Here is a 20404-nt window from a genome sequence, read left to right as displayed (position 1 = left end):
TACAAAAACTTAAACTCTAAACCTGTCACGCATAAAAAACAACAATATTTAATCACTGTTATATTGAAGAGTGGTATCGGATTTAGTTTAGTCTAATGTTTAGTATAATGTTTTTTCTTTTTAATTTATTTTTCAAAAAACTAAACGTCACCGGCAGATGTAACGTCATATTTACGCGTCTGTGTTTTTGTACACCGTCGTTTGGATTTGGTAAGTGAACTAGCTAAATAAATACTAATTTACTAAGTATAACTGGTATGTAAATCTGTTATAAACGGCACATGTGTGTTTATTATTTCGGAAAATTTACTACAGTTTAATCTGATTTAGCTACATTTTTATTTTACAGGAAACAAGTTGTGTTTTGGTTTCTAGGTAGCGACTTAACGTTCAATAGCTTACCTAAGCTAACGTTTGCTAAATGAGTTTTAGGTAATAAACGCGTTCATTAATGTGTATTTATATGATAAATCTGTAGTTGTTACATACTATTAATGGAATTGTCTGTATTGTAGCGGTTTCCATCATGGTGGCCTTCCCGAGTTCACTGACGGAGGAAGAGGAAGCCCTGCAAAAGAAATATGCTAAACTAAAGAAAAAGGCAAGAAACTGGAAATCTACTGTCACATTTCGTAATAACTATCATCTGTCTGACTGAATACCTAAACGAATTGAATAACTCTTAAAGACACTATACTGGAAGTATTTCATGTCTTTTAACAGACGTGATTTACCACTTTTCAGAAAAAGGCGCTGCTTGCCTTGAAGAAGCAAAGTTCAACCAGTCAGACGAACCAGAGCGGCTTGAAACGGAGTAAGTATATGTGATACTATTTATTTAATCCCCCCAATGACTTACCTGCATATATGTACACTTCCGCTCATTTAGGAGTTATAGTTTTGTCATATCAAATACAGAGTAGTAGTCTTCAAATTATCAAATCATCAAATATGACATTCAGTATACATTTTATGCACTTTACTGTTTCTTCTGCTTCATCAAAGCTCTCTCAGACCAACCTGTCGTCGATACTGCAACAGCGACAGAGCAAGCAAAGATGCTGATCAAGTCAGGTGCCATTAGCGCCATCAAGTCTGAAAACAAGAATTCAGGCTTTAAACGCTCTCGAACGCTGGAGATCAAACTTAAGGTGGCATAGCATTATTTGAACAGGGTTAATTTGGCAGAGTGTTCAGCTGTTTACTTGCTTTCTTTGTTTACCTGTGTACTTGTTGCTCCCTATCTGGCACAGGACCCGGAGAAAGGCCCAGTTCCTGCTTTCCAACCATTTCAAAGGAGTATCTCTACAGATGAAGAACAACCTGAGGTAAAGTGGAAATTAAACAAAGTTGGCCGCAGACATGATTCTTTGATGCTATTGTCATCAAAGATACATATGCCAACCTGCAGCATGTTTAGAGATCAAGATATAATTTCAGAAATTTAAATCTTGAATCTTGAAAAAGAGCTTCTACTGATCTTGTCATATTTGTGCTTCTTCTAGTCTGGGAAGAGAGCCCACAGGAAATCTCTTTATGAGAGGTAATGTAACACTAATAATCCAACCAGTCTGCTTAATAAACTGGCAGTGAGTGTCTGAGGGTGTAACATAATTTCCCTGGTTGCCCCCACAGCTTTGTCAGTTCAAGTGACCGATACCGGGATGACGATGATGGAGGTGGCATGTCGTCCAGCCGCGACATAGAAAGAGACCGAGACAGAGACCGAGACAGAGAGCGAGAGCGAGAGCGAGAGCGAGACCATGACAGAGAGCTGGACAGGGAGCGGGACAGAGACAGGGAGCGGGAGCGGGACAGGGATAGAGACAGAGGCAGGGACAGGGACAGAGACAGAGAGAGGGACAGAGAAAGAGACAGAGACCGAAGTAGAGACAGGGATCGAGACCGAGACAGAGACCGCGATAGAGACAGAGATGGACCATTTAGACGTAAGTAACCATTTTCTGTTGTTCAAAATTACACAATTATACAAAGTCCATCACAGGAAAGACAGAGGTGCAGGCATCTCTCTAAGCAGTAAAATAATATATTTCAGAGCCAAGTCCTAATGCAGCTGTAGTGTGGTGGTTGTCATGAGACATGGTGGGACACAAATGTATGTCTCCTATCTTTTTCATTTTCAGGTTCAGACTCATATCCAGAACGTAGAGGGGTGCGAAAGGGGAATACGGTGTATGTTTATGGCTCTGGGCTTGTTGAGGATAGTCTTCGCTCTGCTTTCTGTCAACACGGAAACATCATTGACCTCTCCATGGACAACCCACGCAAGTATGTAACAGTTGAAGCTACATGCAGATATTGCCATTATGATCAATCAACAGTATTGTCCCATGTTTAATACTATAATGCAGTCCTGATTTGTGTTTGCCTTTTCTATTACAAGTTGTGCATTTATTACGTTTGAGAAGATGGAATCAGCGGATCAGGCTGTAGCTGAGGTTAGTATTGTTAAATGCAAGAAAAATCTGCCAACACATATGGTCTTACTCCTCTGTAAACACCATTGCATCATAGAAAACAGAGCAACTAACAAAGCAATGATTAGGTTAACAAGTATAAATCAACACATACAATTTCACGGTAAAGCAGACACTTGTTTGAACAATCTGACAATGAGGATAAATAAATGAATTTAAGTGTGTTACTTGTGTAAAGCTGTATAGTAGTTGTATAGCTATCCTCATTTCATTTTTGTGTGACAAAGTGTTGAATTATCAGACTTTATCAAACCCAACCTGAGTAGATGTTTTCATTGCTAATTATAATATAAAGTGATATAAATAAATAGAAAATAGAGACATTGAAATGGAAATTGTTCTGTAAAATTAAGATTAAGAGGGAAATGTATGCTTAAGATCTTTTTTCACTTTTATTTTGCAACATCTAATAAATAAATTAATAATCAGATCTATTGTCTGACTAGAAAACACTTTATTGGGGATGTGCTGCTTGTCTAGAGCAGGTGGGTTAAACTCACCTTGTTGTTTTTTGTGTTACAGTTGAATGGAAGTACAGTGGGAGACATTCACATCAAAGTCAGCATCGCCAGGAAGCAGCCCATGCTGGATGCTGCCACTGGCAAATCTGTCTGGGCCTCTTTAGGTAAAGTGCTGTTATTGTTTGTTTAGACATTGATCTGTGTGTCTGCCCAGTGTGGGTCAACTTTCATCGCTGTCTCTCTCCCATTACAGCCGTGCAGAACAGCACCAAAGGCTCCTATAGGGACAAGAGGAACCAAGTTGTTTACAGTGAAGATTTCCTCTGATGGTATTTGTGTTTTGGCACAGAAATGTTTTTTTGTTATTGATGTGGTAGATTAAGCTGCGTTTCCAAATTAATGCAACATTTTTCTGTAGTTTTTTGGATATTGAATCAACGTACTTCGCATGATCAGTATGTGATGTCGCTGTGTTTGGCAGCTTTAGAGATGATGCTCAATAAATAGTATCTGTACATTGTTACCTAGAGTGAGAGTTATTCGTCAACAAACTGAAAAGGTATTGTCACATTTAACATTAGATTAATGTTATTATGTAATGTGTGTGTGTGTGTGTATTGACAGAAAAGAAATAACCAACAGAAACAAATCCACACCTGTGTGGACGGACTCTGGCAGTGTAGTGGCTTTAATTTGCATTCATCCGTGTCGGGATGCGATACATTTCTCAAATATTTACATGTAACAGAAAGACACTTTCTTCTCCGAATTATTTACAGTTTCTTTTTTTTTTACATCCTTTCTTTGCATTGTGGTCCATCATTTGCCCAAATGAGGCTCGTTTAAAAAGACACATAAAAACAAATAGACTGGTCTCAAAGAAAACAAAAGGGGCGGCTGAGATGAACAATACGTCGGCAGCAGGGCGTAGGACATTTTCCAGCAACCTTTACAGTCTGTACAGGACACTTAAAACAATATATTATCAGAGCAATATTTTCAACTTCAGTCTGCAATGACTGTTTAATATTCTACAGTATGGCACTGTGCGGCAATCACCGCTGAACAATCCTGTGCAGGCCTGTCTCCCAGCTGGAGCAGCACAGGCGAAAATAATATAATTAACGGGGCGAATTCCATTTTGCTGCTTCAGTTTTAGGGTCCTGGTAACGTGTGCTTTTCTACTGTGAAGTCTGAAAAAGACCATACGTGAGTATCTTTTATGCAATTTTAAAAAACCATTAGCTGTGAAAGGACTCAGTCTGACAATTTACAGGCATCAAGGGCAGTTTACAGCACTGGAATTGTGACTCCCACAAATTCACCATTGTCCACTCAAGTGTTGAGTCTGAGGTGCTTCAGACGTTTACACTCTTTACCGTCTTCCATGCTTTAGCCTACCCCACTTGTTCAGTAACCAGGCACTCCTGCTCTTCCTCTCGTATTCTTCCAGCAGCGCCCCTCGCTCTCTCTATCTCCTCCTGCTCGTGTAACGAGTTCTGGCCCGTGGTTTTTCCGTGTTGCTCCTTCAGGTGGCGTCGTAAGGCGGGCTTGTGGGCAAAGCGGGCATGGCAGTAGGCACAGCGGTGTGGGCGCTCTCCACTGTGGAGGTTCATGTGATCTATCAGCGTGGATTTCTGGGTGAAAGTCTTATAGCACAGGGGACACTGGTGGGTTTTGCCGGCCCCCCGGTGCACAGCCATGTGTCGGGTGAGATTGGCGGAGTGGTGGAAGTGTTTGCCACAGCAGGGGCAGGCGTATAGAAGGTGGGTGGAGCGGGAATGGATGGCTAGAGTGTGGGGGGAGGGGAATGTCATACCACAATGCTCACAGATTACAGGCCCGGCTACACTGGAGGTAGACCCCACCACTGCAACAGACTCATCCCCTCCCTCATCTGATCCAACAGTTGTTAAACCTGAACCCCCCTCACCAGCACCGCAATTAGACTCCTCCTGGGAATACTGGTTCAAACCGTTAGCAGCCACTGGTGAGACCTTTTCACCATGAGAGTCACCCATACTGAAATCTAACTGTGGGAGCTCAACTGAGACATAACTTCCTGTCTTCAGCCCTTCTTGGCTATAGTCCTGCCCGATACCCCCTCCCAAGCCAGCAGCTGCCAAGTACCACAAATCCTGGTGGTGGGCTATGCCTGCAGATCTTTTCTCCTGAGATGACACCCACCTTCTTCTTTTGAAACCTCTCCCCCTGCCTCTCCCTCTTCCCCGGCCGACTTTAGGATCAGGCAGCCTGCGTCTGAAAGCGCGGAGCCCCTCCACTGCTAGTCCCCCTGTAAGGAGATCTGGTTCAGTTCGATTCAAGTCATATTCACTGCCCTCCTCTGCGATCACAACGCCTTCTGCCTCAGGATAAAAACCATCTTGAGGTCCATCGGAAGGAGCTCCTCTCTCCTCCTCTCTGTCTCTGTTCATCTGCTCCTCTTCAGAGACGTATATCCTGAACACATCATAGTCCTCTGGTCTAGTCTCTTCCTCCTCATCTGATGCATTGACCTGTAACAGAATTTAAATTGTGCCAAGTGTCCAAGGCTGCAAATAAGGATTTTTATAGTCTGCAAATGTTTTTTTTTTTTTTAAATGCCCAGAACCTAAGGTGGTATCCTAAAATTAAGCCCACTGACAAAACACTAACTGTGACTTTCATTTACAGTGTCATAAAACAAAGAAAAATAGAAAATCTCTACACCTGAGACATGAAGCCATCAATATTTGGCATTTTGTACTTGATCATTCACTAGACTTATTCCAATGAATGAGCAGACTATGGATTAATCTTGTGTCACTTAATGAGCTGCCATGTAGTACATTTACTTACAAAGACAAACAAGCAATAAATACACATGTGGCTTAATACTAATGTGTCTGGATCTATGGTTTCTCTTTTACGTACACACTAACCTTAATACATGGCTCATCCATCATAGTACTCTCATCGTGATGTTGACTGCTCCCCTGAGCAGACATGCCGCTGCTTTTTTCCTCTACTGAGCGAACTAGAGGACTTTGTGGGTGCACAGGAGACGGTCGACTAGCGAGAGGAGATGCAACAGAATTAACACTGCCACTGACGATCACTGGTCGAGACTGAGTCTCCTCCGCAGCCATCTAGAGGAATAAACAGGTGAGACAGACAAGACTGCTCAAAATCTATGATGGCTGAGCTGTAACACTAAAAGTGCTGGAAATTCATTGCTGTATATTTAAAATGTAGAAAAATGGCAATTTAAAATAGGAACAAACATCAGTTTTTGAATTTTTTTTAACTGACAATTTGGATGCTACAAGAAAATTACACCCAAAATCACTAAATAAATTCATTTTTTGAATTACTGACCTTTGGTGGACTGGGGTTCTTTAGCTGCACATACTTCTTTAGAGCTCCTCTGCAGCGCTCAACAATGTGCTCCATCTGCAAGTAGCTGGCAGCAGTTAGGTAGTTAACAATCTCCTCTGGGTTAAACTGCAGCACTCCAGTGTAGCAGGACTGAAGCAGATCACACACCACTGTGGAGCTGTACAGCATTGACACCTAAACGACAGACACGGACAATGATTGATTTACTTGCATTAAGGAAAGACACAATGACAGCATTGAGAGTGAGACAGTGTGTATGTGTGTGTGTGTGTGTATGCCTACCTGAAGCTTGGAGGATGGATTGAGGAGGAACTGGTCCCTCAGAAAGGGCGAGCAGGCAGCCAGCACCACCTTGTGTCCCCTGAATGTCTGATTGTTACTGGCCACAATAGTGATATCACAGAAATGTTGGCGGGACCTCAGGGAATTCATGTGCTTCAGGGTCGTGTCCCCATGACCCGGTAAACGGAAACACAGCATCTCCATATTCTGAGAAGAAATGGGAATTTGTGTGTGTAAAAATTAATGGCATGACCGGAAGCATGCTATTTAAGTTAGAGGAAAAAAGGAAAACGATGAGATCCACTAAAAGTGTTCCCAATACTGGATACATGATGGTTGCCTGATCTCAAATAGTCATCTAAGGTCTAAGCATAAGCTCTTGTCAAAGTACTGTATCAGGTATACAGTCACGGTATTAATTCGACACTTAGGAGTCCAATTAAAAGCTCAGCAAATATCAACTGATTGTAAGCTAGCTTTTTTTCCCTTTTATGAAGCCTAGCTTTAGCTTTTTTTAATGCATGACAACTGCATACTCTGATATACGTGGAAAACAAAAGCTCTAGATGCAGATCTCATCAAGCCCAAGCAGAGGTCAAACAGGGGCAACAGCAGCTGCAGCTGTTCTGGTAGCTGTATAAAAAAGGAAAGGAACAGCGGCAGTAAAGGTCTGGCAGAGTATTACTAAGAAGGAAACAGCAGTTTATGGGTATCAGACTTCAGGCAGTCACTGACCTCAAACGATTCGCAACCCATCAAGACACTTTAATTAATGATTATGCTACTTTGTCAAAATTTTATACTTTTGAGCTCCTAAAATTGAGGTTTCTGAATAGAAAAAGGCTTCCTACATGTTTCATGCAGTGTTTTTTAACCAAACCATTTAATTACAGCTGGCAGTCCAAATTTAAAAATAGCCTGGTTGGTTACATTTCAAATGAGAGCATTTGCTTATGTTCACTTTTGTCCAGTGTATTTGAATGAGTTTTAAAGATGCCACTTTGGGCTCTTTGAATCTGTGACAGACAAAACCAAAAGAAAATAAAAGTACTCTATAATATCAATAAATGTCTATTTAATCATTGCTTGTGCATTCTTCATTTAGTCCAGTGTTTGGATTAAGGTTAAGTTGACTATATTTCTCAACAACTGGATGATTATTACAGCTTTATGAGATATTATGTGATATTACTAAGAAAAATCAGTAATGCTGAAATGATGACAAAAAAGAAAAAATCGCTCACTCGTCTTATAAGTCAGCATTATAACGCATGTCCACAATATTTATCACTTGTAATACTAGCTAATAAGGCCACATGTTATTTTAGATGATATAACTACGTTGACGTTATATTAATATTCTAATTTTACAGATAAATCGTCAGCTGTGAATGTTTACATAGTCAAAAGTTATTAACACGTGGGCGTGAAAAATACAATAAAAGAATATATTAATGACTAATAAATAAGAGGTTTTAGATTTCTGGTGTGTTTCCTGTAAAATGATAAACAATTCCTACCTTATGGCCTAGCTAACCTACTTCTCTAGCTAACGTTAGCTAGGTGTTAGCTTGATGGCATCCGCTAGTAACCAACAGCAGAAACAAACAAAAGCTCCAGTGAAACTTTGCTATCACTCACCTTCCCTTTCCCTTTAGTTAAATGTCTTCTGAGCCTCCTACAGTAAAAATCCTGTGTTTGTTTCAGCAGAAAAACGCGTCACGACAGCTGCTGTCTCCGTTGGCAGGTTCCAGCTAATGTCAGCTCTTCCTTAGTATCACTAGCTATCACCCCGATTTGTGTTTACTTTTTTTGGCCTCTTTTTGGAGGACGCGCATCCCGTGACAACAAATAAAAACCACTGGAGTTCGGCCGTAAACTGACTTTGAGTCGGTCTTGTGTGTTTTCCGCCCGCCGTCCTTCGTTGAACCACGTTACACACGCTGACTCCTGATCAGCGCTTCCCACATCAAGGAAGACGTAGGGGGCGTGGCTCGGCCGGTGACGCCACGACGTCCATAAACGTTGACGCTCGTTGAGAAACATGTCGGCAGCCGAGGCAACGACAAAGGTAGCACACTCACTACAACACACAACGTATGCTAGCTGCGTTTACCTTCACGTTTTTACTTGCAAACGCTTTATTCCGCGTAGCAAAGTAAAAAAACACAACTCTGCAGCATTATGCACTGCAAAACGTCTTTGTCTTCCTTCTGAAGAGCTCTTTGTTGGAGGCTGTGCAACACTGCTAGCAACATTAGCTAATAACAGTTTTGTGTTCAACGTTAACGTTCATTGTTGTTGTTTTTTTTTCTTGGTTTGTTGATTTAGCCCTCATTTACATATTTTGTGTATTCATCGGCATGTGTTGTTATGATGTTTTTGTACTATTCTCTCAGTTTAGACCGGTTTTTAAAGCATATGTTAAAACAACTTCTCTTACTAACTAGTTCATTGCTGTGATAGTAACGAGTTATTCCCAATGACAATAGTAGATTTTAAGCAGCCAGTGTATTCATATTAGCCTTAAATACTTTTTAAATATATGTACCATTGTTGGTTGACTGAAATTGTTTTGATTTATGTGAGAAACATGGATGATTGACTGATGGGGGTATTTACTGGATATGCTATTGTTTTTAGAGAAAGAAAGTTCATTTTCATCTCATAGAACTTTACACAATTAACATCTTGATTGTTGTACAGTTTATTCCGGTTTACAATGATATAAAACATAGAAACACATGAATTCTTTACATCTGATTAATCTGTAGTTAAAATGATTGATAGATGTTTTGGCTAATCAGTTTATAAACTGGTCTTTTCAGCTCTAACTTAAGGCTAATGCATAAGCATACTAGTAATAATATTGTAAAATCAGTGAATAACTGGTTTGAGATGGAGATCAGACAACAAGACGTCATGTGTGAAGTTGTATATTCTTCAGTGGACAAACAAGTGATAAAGATCGAACAGCTGTTTACAGGACTGAATTCTCACTGTCTTACTTTGTAATAACACAAATACTAAAGTAGCACACGTTTAGGGGGTACACGTTTTTGTAGAACAGAAAGAGGTAACACTTGTGAAATTTGAGTGCTACTGTCACAGCTCCAACAATAGGTGATCTGCATAACATTCTTATTATGCCTGAATTGTAGTGAACAGATAGATCCAGTAGTCTGCAATTCTGAATGTCATTTGCTTTATAACAGTATGGAGGCATATTTACTTATATAGTTTGTGGAATTTTTTGTTTCTTTGATAGGACACCTGTGAAGGAAATGACTCAGAAGCACCAGCAGAGTTGTTAGCTGGACCAAGCCAAGTAAAAGATGGTAGATCTTCAACTTTTTATCTGCTTGAGAAGATATACTAATGTGATTTTTATATTTTAGGCACACAAAGTAACAGAATTATTGCGATTTTTGTTTTTCAGATAGTGCAGCCACCATATCAACTGTTGCCAAGAAGTCAGAGCCAATGGGTGGTATGCCATCAATGTTGTCATCTCAGCAGCCTGCAAAAGACTCTGCTAAAGCTGGAGAAGAGGGGGAGAGCTCATCTCCTACCTCATCCCCAAGCAAAACTGCTGCAGGTGAGACTTGGATCCAGTTAGCCAAAATTGGTGTTGTTAAAGCAGGAGCTCCCTGTCTGAATTAGCCTTTTAACTTTAGGTATATAGATAGTTAGTTAGAAGTTTAAATAGGAATATAAAATACAAATATGTAAAATGGATGAAAAACAAATAAAAGCAACTACAAACCTCTTACAGTGAACCTGTAGCCTCACTGCAGATGTGCAAATGAGCTTTGGTGTTAACTCCACTGACAGGTTATGATTGTTTTTGAAAATTAAGTATTATCTTTATCAGAATAATTTTCCAGATGCCAGCAGCTGTCAGAGACAGCATCTGGTTTCAGGTCAGTGGCAGATTAACAATAGTCACAAACTGGGTCCAGCTAACATTGGGTGGGGCAGGGCTAGTCAAGTCTATCACAAGGCCGTCACATAAAGACACTCCTGCTGACTTTATTAGTGGATTCCTTTCAAAGCAGAGACTTCACTTGTCAAAAATGAATGTACTAATGTATACTAATTAATAATAAGCGAAGAACCTTTCAAGCACTTCACAATCATTGCTTCTACCATTCTTTTACAGGACATACAGCAAAGTCCCTTCCATCAACATCGTCCTCTGCGCTGTCGTCCTCTTCTTCTACATCTTCAACGTTGTCCCCTGGTCGAGCAAAGATGAGTGTTTCTGGACCTGGCAGCAGTAAATCTGTCTTGCCTTCTCCTTCGTCTTCTTCCTCATCGCCCTCTGTTTCCCCTGCCCCACCAAAGATCCACCGGGCCCGCAAGACCATGAACAGGCCTCCACTAGGGCAGGTAAGCATGTATCATCTTCAGTTAGTAAATAGAAGTCCAATTTGGATGTGGTTCTAACATGTAGCATCCATCTTTTACTTTTTGAGGCAAGTAATATTGTTTTGTGAGATGTCCCAGCCACTGACAAAATACATTATAGCAGCAGTTTTAGCTTTTTCGTGACCAATTAAGTCACTAAGTGTTCTTTTTCCACAGATTAGTCATGTTGAAACACCTGTTACACCTGGAACTTCGTCAGGATCCTCAGCCTCTCTTTCGTTGGACTCTGAAACTGGTTAGTGGCTGTAGATTAGTTAATACAAAATAATGTCAACCTGTGTACAAAAATTTTATTGCTGTGAAAAAAAATTTGATACAGTGCCTTGTTTAGGTTAAAATGTACTTATTTGTGTGCTTTGTTGCATTGCCATGTTTCCAGTAGTTGCAAAAAGGAGAAAATTGAGCCATTTACCTGACAACACAGCTGAGAAGTCGGAGAACATTCCTGACAACGCTCAAACCGTAGTAAGACGATGTTTTTACTAATCTAATTTACAAATTTATTAATCAGATATCAGACATTAGAGGAGTAAAATTCAATTACTAAAGCAGTTGATTAATGTCGTTGATTGCCTTTTGTTATTTCCAATTTGTCTACCACAACCCAGGAAAAAACACTACACCATAAAGATGTGGAACATGTTACCAAGACTTCACCACCAAAGAACAGTGGCAGTGTGGGGAAGTCAGAAGAGGAAGTGACTGAGAAAAAACAGATTTCCAGTCCAGCCACACGAAATTCAGAAAAGGTTTGAGGCTTAGCTTTATGCGTTGTCTCCTAAAACCAAACACTCTTTTGTAGTTTGAAAATGGTCGAGGAGAAGCAAGACATAACACTACAGACACAGAGGGGTCAGTCAACATGTCAAATTATGTGAGTGATTTTTACTAGTTTTGACAATTATCTAAATGTCGCTAGCTGGAGATTTGTTCACTCTTATTTTTTGTTCAACAAAACATGAGCTATACCGTCCATACCATAAACGTATACCCAACAAACATACTATAAATGACAGACAGGTAGTCGATGCTGTTTAACCTCTTAATGGTCATTTGATGACCTGCCACTTCTCACAAACAGCACATGGCACTACTCTGTGTTGGGTGTTTTGAAATAGTCAGTTATTCTGGAAGCTATATAAAAGGAAATTCAATTCAGTATCCAAAAATAAACCTCACACATATTTCCTCCCCTGCAGAGTTCAGAGTCTGAAACCCACAAAGCTGTCCAGAGTAGAAATGAGGGAGAGGAGTCTTCATCGCCACTGTCAGAACAGGGCAAAGAGAGAAACAACCTGCTGATGTGGTGGAGACAGTGGGAGGGAGGTGTGCCCTACCTAGGTTGGTTTTCTAAAACCAGGCTCTTACCTTTCTACATGCAATCTGTGCATTGCTTTACTGCTCCTCCTTAAAGATCACATATATTTTTTATGACCTGACAAGAATCCTACATGTTATTTTAGACTGTGTTTTAAAAGAACAAGTGATTAACTTTTTATTGGTATTGTGTAATTAAAGAACATAACTTCCTGTATGTTTTTTTCTCATTAATAGTTAGTCATTTGGTTTCTTCACAGCAGGAAGGTCTGCAGAGTACACAGAGGTTCCCTTGGGAGCTCTGGACATTGCTGCTGCTGATAGCCTGACACTTTCTCCTCATCATGGTATGTTTTATGATAAAAATACGTGACTGTAATGTAACCTTCTTGAAAATGTCAACAGTAGCTTCCTCATCTTTTGTCCTTTATTCGTGGCAGCGTGTGTCAAAGTCACAGTCTCCAGTAAAAATATTAATAGAAAATATAATTCTCGGTTGCAGCTCGACTGTAATCCATTTAATTCAATAACTAATTTTCCTCTGCCCTCTGTAGAAGGCAGTGATGCAGGAGACATAGAGCGGCTGGAGGAGCTTCCACTGTGCAGCTGCAGAATGGAGGCTCCTCGTGTCGACAGCACCAGCCACCGTGTCAGCAGACAGTGTATGGCCACTGAGAGTGTCAATGGAGAGGTTTGTCTTAGATTTTTTTCTTCAGGTAAATGGGAATTAAACATATAATGTGTGTCATATTAAATGATGGATGTTTACCGATATGGAATAAGTATTACTTTGATGGGCTTTGGAAAATAGATGCCAGCACAAATCTCAGATGGAGGATGGTGCTCCCTCAGATTCTTTTAAGTTGGGTCTCTTATTGTGTAATCCTTTCTGTATTTCAGCTGAGGGCTTGTACCAATCAGACTTTTAAAGGGGAGACGATGCGGCCATCCAGTCGGGTGCCCCTCATGGTGCTTTGTGATGTTCATCGCTCACACATGGTCAAACATCATTGTTGTCCTGGGTGTGGCTACTTCTGTATAGCAGTAAGAATTTTACCATCTGCTGTCATTATTAAATGTGCTCAGTATAATGTTTTCGGTGTTTTTCAGTTGAAATTGGGACGTTGTTCCATGGTGGCACAAGAAGTTACCATTCAGCTGAAAGCTTTACAAGATGTGAATGGTTCCTCCTCCTCCTTCATTCGATTTACTACTTTCCTCTCCTCTTTCAGGGTACATTTCTTGAGTGCTGCCCAGACCAGCGCATTGCTCACCGCTTCCACCGGGGTTGTGTGACAGTGCTGGGCAGTGGACGCAGCAGGGCGAACGGTGGGGGTATGCTTTTTTGTCCCCACTGTGGTGAAGATGCCTCCGAAGCTCAGGAGGTCACCATCCCCTCCTTCAACTCAGCCACAGCCTCCACAACCACCGTTGTCACTATGTCGGCCTCCTCTACCACCACCCCGTCTCTGCCGCCATTTGCCCCCACCGCACCTTCCCTCACAGCCTCCACAGGGGGGATGAAAGATGGGAAGATGCCTGAAAGACCTGTCAGGTAATAAAAAAATCGTTTGACTCCAGAAAACTGTATGAAAATGTTCTTCTTACTCATGCCCTTTGTCGCTGCTTCTTCAGTGCTCGTATGCGCAGCAATGGTTTGGTAACGCTGGCACTAGAGCAACAGCAGCAGCCACCTCAGCCTGTCGCTTCAGCAGCCACTGTGGCCACCGTCCCAGCAGAGGAGGGAGTCGACAGCGTAGGGCCCTCTCTCTGCATGCCTAATGGGAAGCCAGTCAGCCCCAGTGCACTTCCACCTGGACCCAGCAGAGCAGCACTACAGAAAGCAATCCTCACACAGGACACTGAGAGGTATGAGTTTGGATTTAGATAGAGCCTTCTCGGTAACACTTATTTTTATTTAGAATAATGTTAAATCATGTGTCAAATGAAAGAGCAGTTGATAATTAAAAAAGATCTATATCCGTTCCTAAAGCTCTTATTCAAGCACTTCCACGACCAGCTTTTAGAAAAGTATTTGCAAACGCACAGTTCATGTGCGGCCACAGCAAAATTGTATGTTGTTATAAGATACTTAAAATGTTTCCTTTATTTTCCTCCAACTGAAATTACTGGTTTGTTTCAGTCAAAGGGAGGAGCTCAACCTATTTTAGACCACATTGGAAATCTTGTTTTTGTTTTGCCAGGAGGAAGAAACTGAGGTTCCACCCTCGCCAGCTCTACCCTGCTGCCAAGCAAGGAGAGGTGCAGCGAGTCCTGCTCATGCTGAGTGAGTGGCAGAAATATAATTTCTATTGACTGCACCATTAATGCACTTTCACAAAAAAATACGTGCTCTGTATATTTAAAATTTTAAAAAAAGCCTCATAATAAAATTCATACTATTGTCACTGTCTGAGACTATTTCCATGTTGACCTCTCACAGCTGTTAATTATAAGGCAAGATTGTGGTAATTTACTGCACATAATTGCATATAAAGTCATGTATTTGCTTGTTTTTGTGTCCCAGTGGAGGGCATAGATCCCACCTACCAGCCTGACTCTCAAAACAGACGCTCCGCTCTACATGCTGCAGCTCAGAGAGGTCTGCTAGAAATCTGCTACATCCTGATACAGGTGAGAAATTAAATACTTTAGCAGACTATGCCTTGTTTTCTGGTTTCATTTTTAAATGGTTGTGTCCATATATAAATTATTATAATTTACCTTGTTAGTGACTTTCTCACAGTCCAAGGTAAAGTTTTACAATGACTATGACGTGTCAGATGGTTTACTTTTGCTATAACAAAGAAAACAAACAACTCATGTCACAATCCCAAAGTAAATAAAGATCGTGTTTGATTGTGTACTGACAGGCTGGTTCTCAAGTGGATGCCCAGGACAAAGACATGAGGACTCCCCTTTTGGAAGCGATCATCAATAATCACATTGAGGTGGCTCGCTACCTGATCCAGAATGGCGCCTGTGTCTATCATTCTGTGAGTGTTTGTTTGAAATAAAATAACATAAATGTTAAACTTTCGGGGGTTTGGTTGAAAAGATTTTCAGTCTATGTTTATACCTTTGTTCATCAGGAGGAGGACGGATATACTGGCCTCCACCATGCAGCAAAGCTGGGCAACCTGGAAATTGTCAAAATGCTCCTGGAGACGGGGCAGGTTGATGTGAATGCGCAGGTAAAGGAGGAGCCATAATAACCTCAGGCGTATTACACTGATACAAAGACACAATAACCTAATTTTTCTTTTTTTGGTTTCAGGACAATGGCGGCTGGACGCCGATCATTTGGGCTGCAGAGCACAAACATGTTGATGTGATCAAAGTGCTGCTGAACAGAGGAGCTGATGTCACCATCAACGATAAGGTAATTTTCTACTCCTCAGTTCAGTCACAACAACTAGATTGAGTCTCGACACAGATAAAATTGAATGTTGTTGGATGAAATATTTTCAGGTTATTACTTTAACCAGTCCCTCCTTTCCCTCCAGGAGCTGAATGTGTGTCTCCACTGGGCGGCATATGCAGGGAATGTGGATATAGCAGAGCTGGTGTTGAACGCTGGCTGTGCCCTCTCTTCGGTTAACATGCATGGAGACACGCCGCTCCACATTGCCGCCAGAGAGGGATACTTGGAATGTGTTACGTAAGTCGATGTCAAGAACAAACTTTAGCCTCATGTAGTTTAGAAGTTACTGTTATCTTTGTTCATCTATCTCCAGCAATGTACTGAGGGTGCACATGAGATTTACATGTCTGGATTCTTACTACTCATTAAAATACAACAATACAGGGTTGTGGTGACGGTGTGGTTTCTTTGGTTGTTACCTACCAACCTGTTGTACGATACTGTGCACATACAGATTTTTGTCTTTCTCTTGCAGGTTGTTCCTCTCCAGAGGTGCAGACATTGACATCATGAACAGGGAAGGAGACACACCTCTCACCCTTGCGCGGCCTGATACACCAGTGTGGGTGGCACTCCAGATCAACAGGAAGTTGCGGAGGGGAATAACCAATCGCATGCTTCGAACAGAAAGAATCATCTGCAGGTAGGTGTTGTTTGGTTTATTGGAGCTGTATTATTTGATAAAATTAGTAACTAGATGTTTTTTTTCCTTCTTTCCTGCTGTATGTGTAATGTTTGACTTTCTGATTTTAACTCCACACTTTCTGTTCCAGTGACATTGCACAAGGCTATGAGAACGTACCAATTCCCTGTGTGAATGCAGTGGATGACGAGGGCTGTCCTTCAGACTACAAATATGTTTCAGAAAACTGTGAAACGTCAGCTATGAACATAGACCGAAACATTACACACTTGCAGGTAAAATGTAAATACAGGCTTTGGTTTTGACTTTGGCAAGAAAAAGTAGGTGAACATTTTGGAATTTCATGGTTTTCTGCAATAATTTGTCATAATAGTATTCAACATCACTTTGTAACCTTTTCCAGCCTTATGTAAATCAACAATTCTTGATTGTAGATCCTTTATACATAAGCATATACTTCTGTGCAGAGCTCAGAAAGTTTTTTGTCAGTCAGCGTACTCTAGTCTGACTCTAATTAGCTTTTTTGGGGTCATAAATGAGTTCACATACTATTTCCATTCACTTTTTTGAGATTTTTATGGTTGTTCTCAATAAAGACATAAAAGATCTGAATTTTTTTGTGTTATTATTTTAAGCACATCATATTTGCTAATACTCTTGAATTAGATGGAGATCAGATTATGTTTTATGAGAAACTAATGCATAAAACCAAGAAGTTCCAAAAGGTTCATACTATCTGCAGGGAAAAAATCATTAACTTTATTGTCCTTTCTGCAGCATTGCAGCTGCACTGATGACTGCTCCTCTAGTAACTGCCTCTGTGGACAACTCAGCATCCGCTGCTGGTATGACAAGGTAAATATAAAACTTAATTTACTTAATCCATTCAGAAAACCTGTATTGTACTTTCTGGTAACATCTCAGTACTGACCTGGACTTCCTTCTTTATCCTCAAAAAGTGTTTGTGTTGTAAAAAGTGTTTTTAATAAGTGAGTTTCTTATAAATATCTGTGAGATTTTTTAGCTTAGTGACAAGAATTAATTGATTAGAACATAGAAAGAACAATACTAATTTCAGTGTGTTTTATTTTTGTTTTGTTACAAGGACCAGAGGCTGCTCCAGGAGTTCAACAAAATCGAACCACCCCTCATATTTGAATGCAACATGGCCTGTTCCTGTTACCGAACATGCAAGAACAGGGTGGTGCAGGCAGGGATCAAGTAAATATATTAAGTGTATCTCATGTTTACTGTAAACAGGTGTTGTGAAGTTAGTGGCTTCAACAAAAAACCTTCATATTCATGGCTCTTGATGCCCAATAGCACTAGATTAATAACACATTTTCTACATCTTGTTGAAAGCAACATTGCCAAAACACTAATTGTTAAGATGATTACCAGCACTGTGTTACAAATGGGAAACAATCTGACCAATTTTTAGCACATTTATTCAGTTATTTTGTCTTCAATAAGATGTATCTACACTGCTCACTTCTGTAATTCTTTGTCATCTTGGCTGCTACAGTCACACTTACCTCTCTCGCCCTCAGAGTTCGTCTTCAGCTCTACAGGACAGAGAAGATGGGTTGGGGTGTTCGAGCAATGCAGGACATTCCTCAGGGAAGCTTCATCTGCGAGTAAGAAAAAACTGTCCACTGCCACACAGAGGACTGGTTCTAAATAAAAAAGCCAGAAGTGGAAAATTAAACTTTATTCCTCCTTCCACACAGATATGTTGGAGAGCTGATCTCTGACGCAGAGGCTGATGTTAGAGAAGATGACTCCTACCTGTTTGACCTCGATAACAAGGTGAAACTTGATTTGTGATTTTTGTGACAAAAACTGCAAAAAAGAGATGTTAGTGACAGTAAATGTGGGAGAGAGAGGATAAGATATTTCCTGTATAACCAATAATGAATAACTAATATAGTAAATAACTTGCCAGACATCATCCCATGCTTTACACACAAGAGATCTTTAACTGCTGAGCTCAACAACATCCCTTTGTTTTTTTTGGAATTAGCTAAACATTTATAAATTAGCCATCTGCTTAATTTTAAGACACAAACTATCCACAACAAAGCCATCTGGCTTGTTAAGCGCAGTTTTCCTCAATCAGTAAAAAGTACATTTATGTATAACTGTGTTTTCTGTGCAGGATGGGGAGGTGTATTGCATCGATGCCCGGTATTACGGCAACATCAGTCGCTTCATTAACCACCTGTGTGACCCCAACCTCATCCCAGTACGCGTGTTCATGCTGCACCAGGACCTGAGATTTCCCCGCATCGCCTTCTTCAGCTCCAGAGACATCCTCAGCGGACAAGAGCTAGGGTGAGAAGAAGTTTACTCTTTATTTTCTTATTTCACACACTTATTTTTCTCTTTCTCCAATATAGTATATTTAGCTACACAAATCATCAGTCATAACTTGACTCTCCATGTTTGTGTCGTTAGGTTTGACTATGGCGACCGGTTTTGGGACATTAAGAGCAAGTATTTCACCTGTCAGTGTGGATCAGAGAAGTGCAAACACTCGGCTGAGGCCATCGCCTTGGAGCAGAGCAGGCTGGCTCGGCTAGAGGCCTGCCCAGAATCGGGGGCTGACTGTGGGATGACCGTGTTAGGAAACTCTTAACACTTTGAAAAAGCTTTACAAGCACACATCCACAATGGAAATACACCCTGGGAGTTTTTGGTCATCTTTAAAGTTTTGTGTTTAATGTATGGTGCTGCTTTTTTCTACTTTAAATGTTTCCACTTCCAACCTAAAGTCATCATTTCCCATGTGATTGTGGACATGAGCCTCACTATGTACTTTTGCCTTGACACATTTGACACAGTTTGTTAGGAATCTGTCATCATTTAACAATCATGTCTTTACATATTTTCTGTTGTGCCAACAGTTTCAGCTTCTAGTCCGTACTGTACTTCATAAGGACCTGAGGTTTAGTTTTATTTGACAATTGTGTTCTTTATTTTTATACTTTTTCTTTTTTTGTTTTTTTTGTCATATATAGTTTAATAAATTAGCTCATGAATTGGTCTTTGGGCCTTTTGTATGAAGTGTGGCTTTTTTTCTCTTTTTACATTTGAGCTTTTATAACATGATGCGATTGAAATAATAATTATTTGGTGTAATGTTGTCTGTGTATATACAGTATATATACTGCCTGTCCAAAAAAAGTCACGCACTCTAATATTTCGTTGGACCGCTTCTAGCTTTGATTACTGCACACATTCTTCTTCTTCCATTGGACAGTTCTTAACCCAGTTTTAGTAGTTTCATCAATCTCCTTAGACATTTTCTTTGCTTGATTCATGCCAATAATTTGACTATTCTGAAACAGACCAACATCTTTTCCACGACCACAGGATGTGTCTTCAGACATGGTTGTTTAAGAGAAGAGAAGCTACTCACTGCATCAGTTAGTGTTAAATAACTTGCTGCCAGCTGAAAAACAATCATCCATGCAGTAATTATCCAATAGAAGGCTCTTATATTTTTTGGATGCACAGTGTAGTTTGGCAGATTTTAAGAGACAACTGACTGTTTCCTGCAGGTATCACTGTTATCACCAGAGGGCGTTGAATGCAAAGACAGAAGAGAAGAGGTCTCACTGCCAGTGACACTACAATTAAAACGTTTACCTGAAAAGATTTAATACAGATTTGGACATTATAAAAACATTATAACATTTAGCTTTAAATATGCAAACTTTATATATCAACAGTGGCACCGTTTCTGTAACTATACAGTAATATATAGGCCTAAGTAAATATAGGCTATTTGTGTGACTTGTGTATCTTATACTTGTTTTTTCTTATTAGTGTGAAAGTACACGATGAGATTACAGCTTTAAAAATAATAATTATGAGTAGTACATTAAAATTATTACTGGAAGGAAAACTAGAGAAGTATTATTACTATTATGTTAGTTATTACTGATTGAGTCAGAGAAAGAGAGAG

General features: G+C 40.3%; 3 protein-coding genes across 3 annotated transcripts; 2 read left to right on the top strand and 1 right to left on the bottom strand.

Moving 5' to 3' along the window:
- Nucleotides 1-58: 58 nt before the first annotated feature.
- nelfe (negative elongation factor complex member E) lies at nt 59-3482 on the top strand. The gene is made up of 11 exons (XM_026347775.1): nt 59-210; nt 516-601; nt 745-814; nt 1006-1151; nt 1254-1328; nt 1506-1543; nt 1636-1949; nt 2145-2289; nt 2405-2459; nt 3021-3123; nt 3213-3482. Exons 1-11 carry the CDS (start codon nt 96-98, stop codon nt 3284-3286), a joined length of 1221 nt encoding a protein of 406 aa, XP_026203560.1. The 5' UTR covers nt 59-95; the 3' UTR covers nt 3287-3482.
- Nucleotides 3483-3631: 149 nt separating this feature from the next.
- LOC113153888 (zinc finger and BTB domain-containing protein 12) lies at nt 3632-8573 on the bottom strand. Its single transcript, XM_026347774.1, has 5 exons — nt 8261-8573; nt 6620-6826; nt 6317-6511; nt 5881-6087; nt 3632-5475 (listed from the first exon to the last, which is right to left on the bottom strand). The coding sequence occupies exons 2-5, from the start codon at nt 6821-6823 to the stop codon at nt 4357-4359; spliced, it is 1725 nt and encodes a 574-aa protein (XP_026203559.1). The 5' UTR covers nt 6824-6826; nt 8261-8573; the 3' UTR covers nt 3632-4356.
- An 85-nt stretch (nt 8574-8658) lies between these two features.
- On the top strand, nt 8659-19487 carry ehmt2 (euchromatic histone-lysine N-methyltransferase 2). The gene is made up of 28 exons (XM_026347409.1): nt 8659-8690; nt 9888-9957; nt 10059-10217; nt 10782-11011; nt 11207-11285; nt 11433-11515; nt 11659-11799; nt 11853-11924; nt 12250-12376; nt 12628-12714; nt 12922-13058; nt 13268-13411; nt 13600-13922; nt 14003-14236; nt 14572-14654; nt 14895-15001; nt 15241-15363; nt 15460-15561; nt 15645-15749; nt 15856-16028; nt 16267-16434; nt 16565-16709; nt 17212-17289; nt 17540-17655; nt 17985-18071; nt 18165-18243; nt 18593-18768; nt 18892-19487. Exons 1-28 carry the CDS (start codon nt 8664-8666, stop codon nt 19070-19072), a joined length of 3636 nt encoding a protein of 1211 aa, XP_026203194.1. The 5' UTR covers nt 8659-8663; the 3' UTR covers nt 19073-19487.
- The last annotated feature ends 917 nt before the right edge of the window (nt 19488-20404 follow it).

Source organism: Anabas testudineus, chromosome 11, assembly GCF_900324465.2.
Source record: "Anabas testudineus chromosome 11, fAnaTes1.2, whole genome shotgun sequence".
NCBI classification, from domain to species: Eukaryota; Metazoa; Chordata; class Actinopteri; order Anabantiformes; family Anabantidae; genus Anabas; species Anabas testudineus.
Note: the sequence above shows the minus strand (reverse complement) of the source record. Positions and strands in the feature narration are given on the sequence as shown.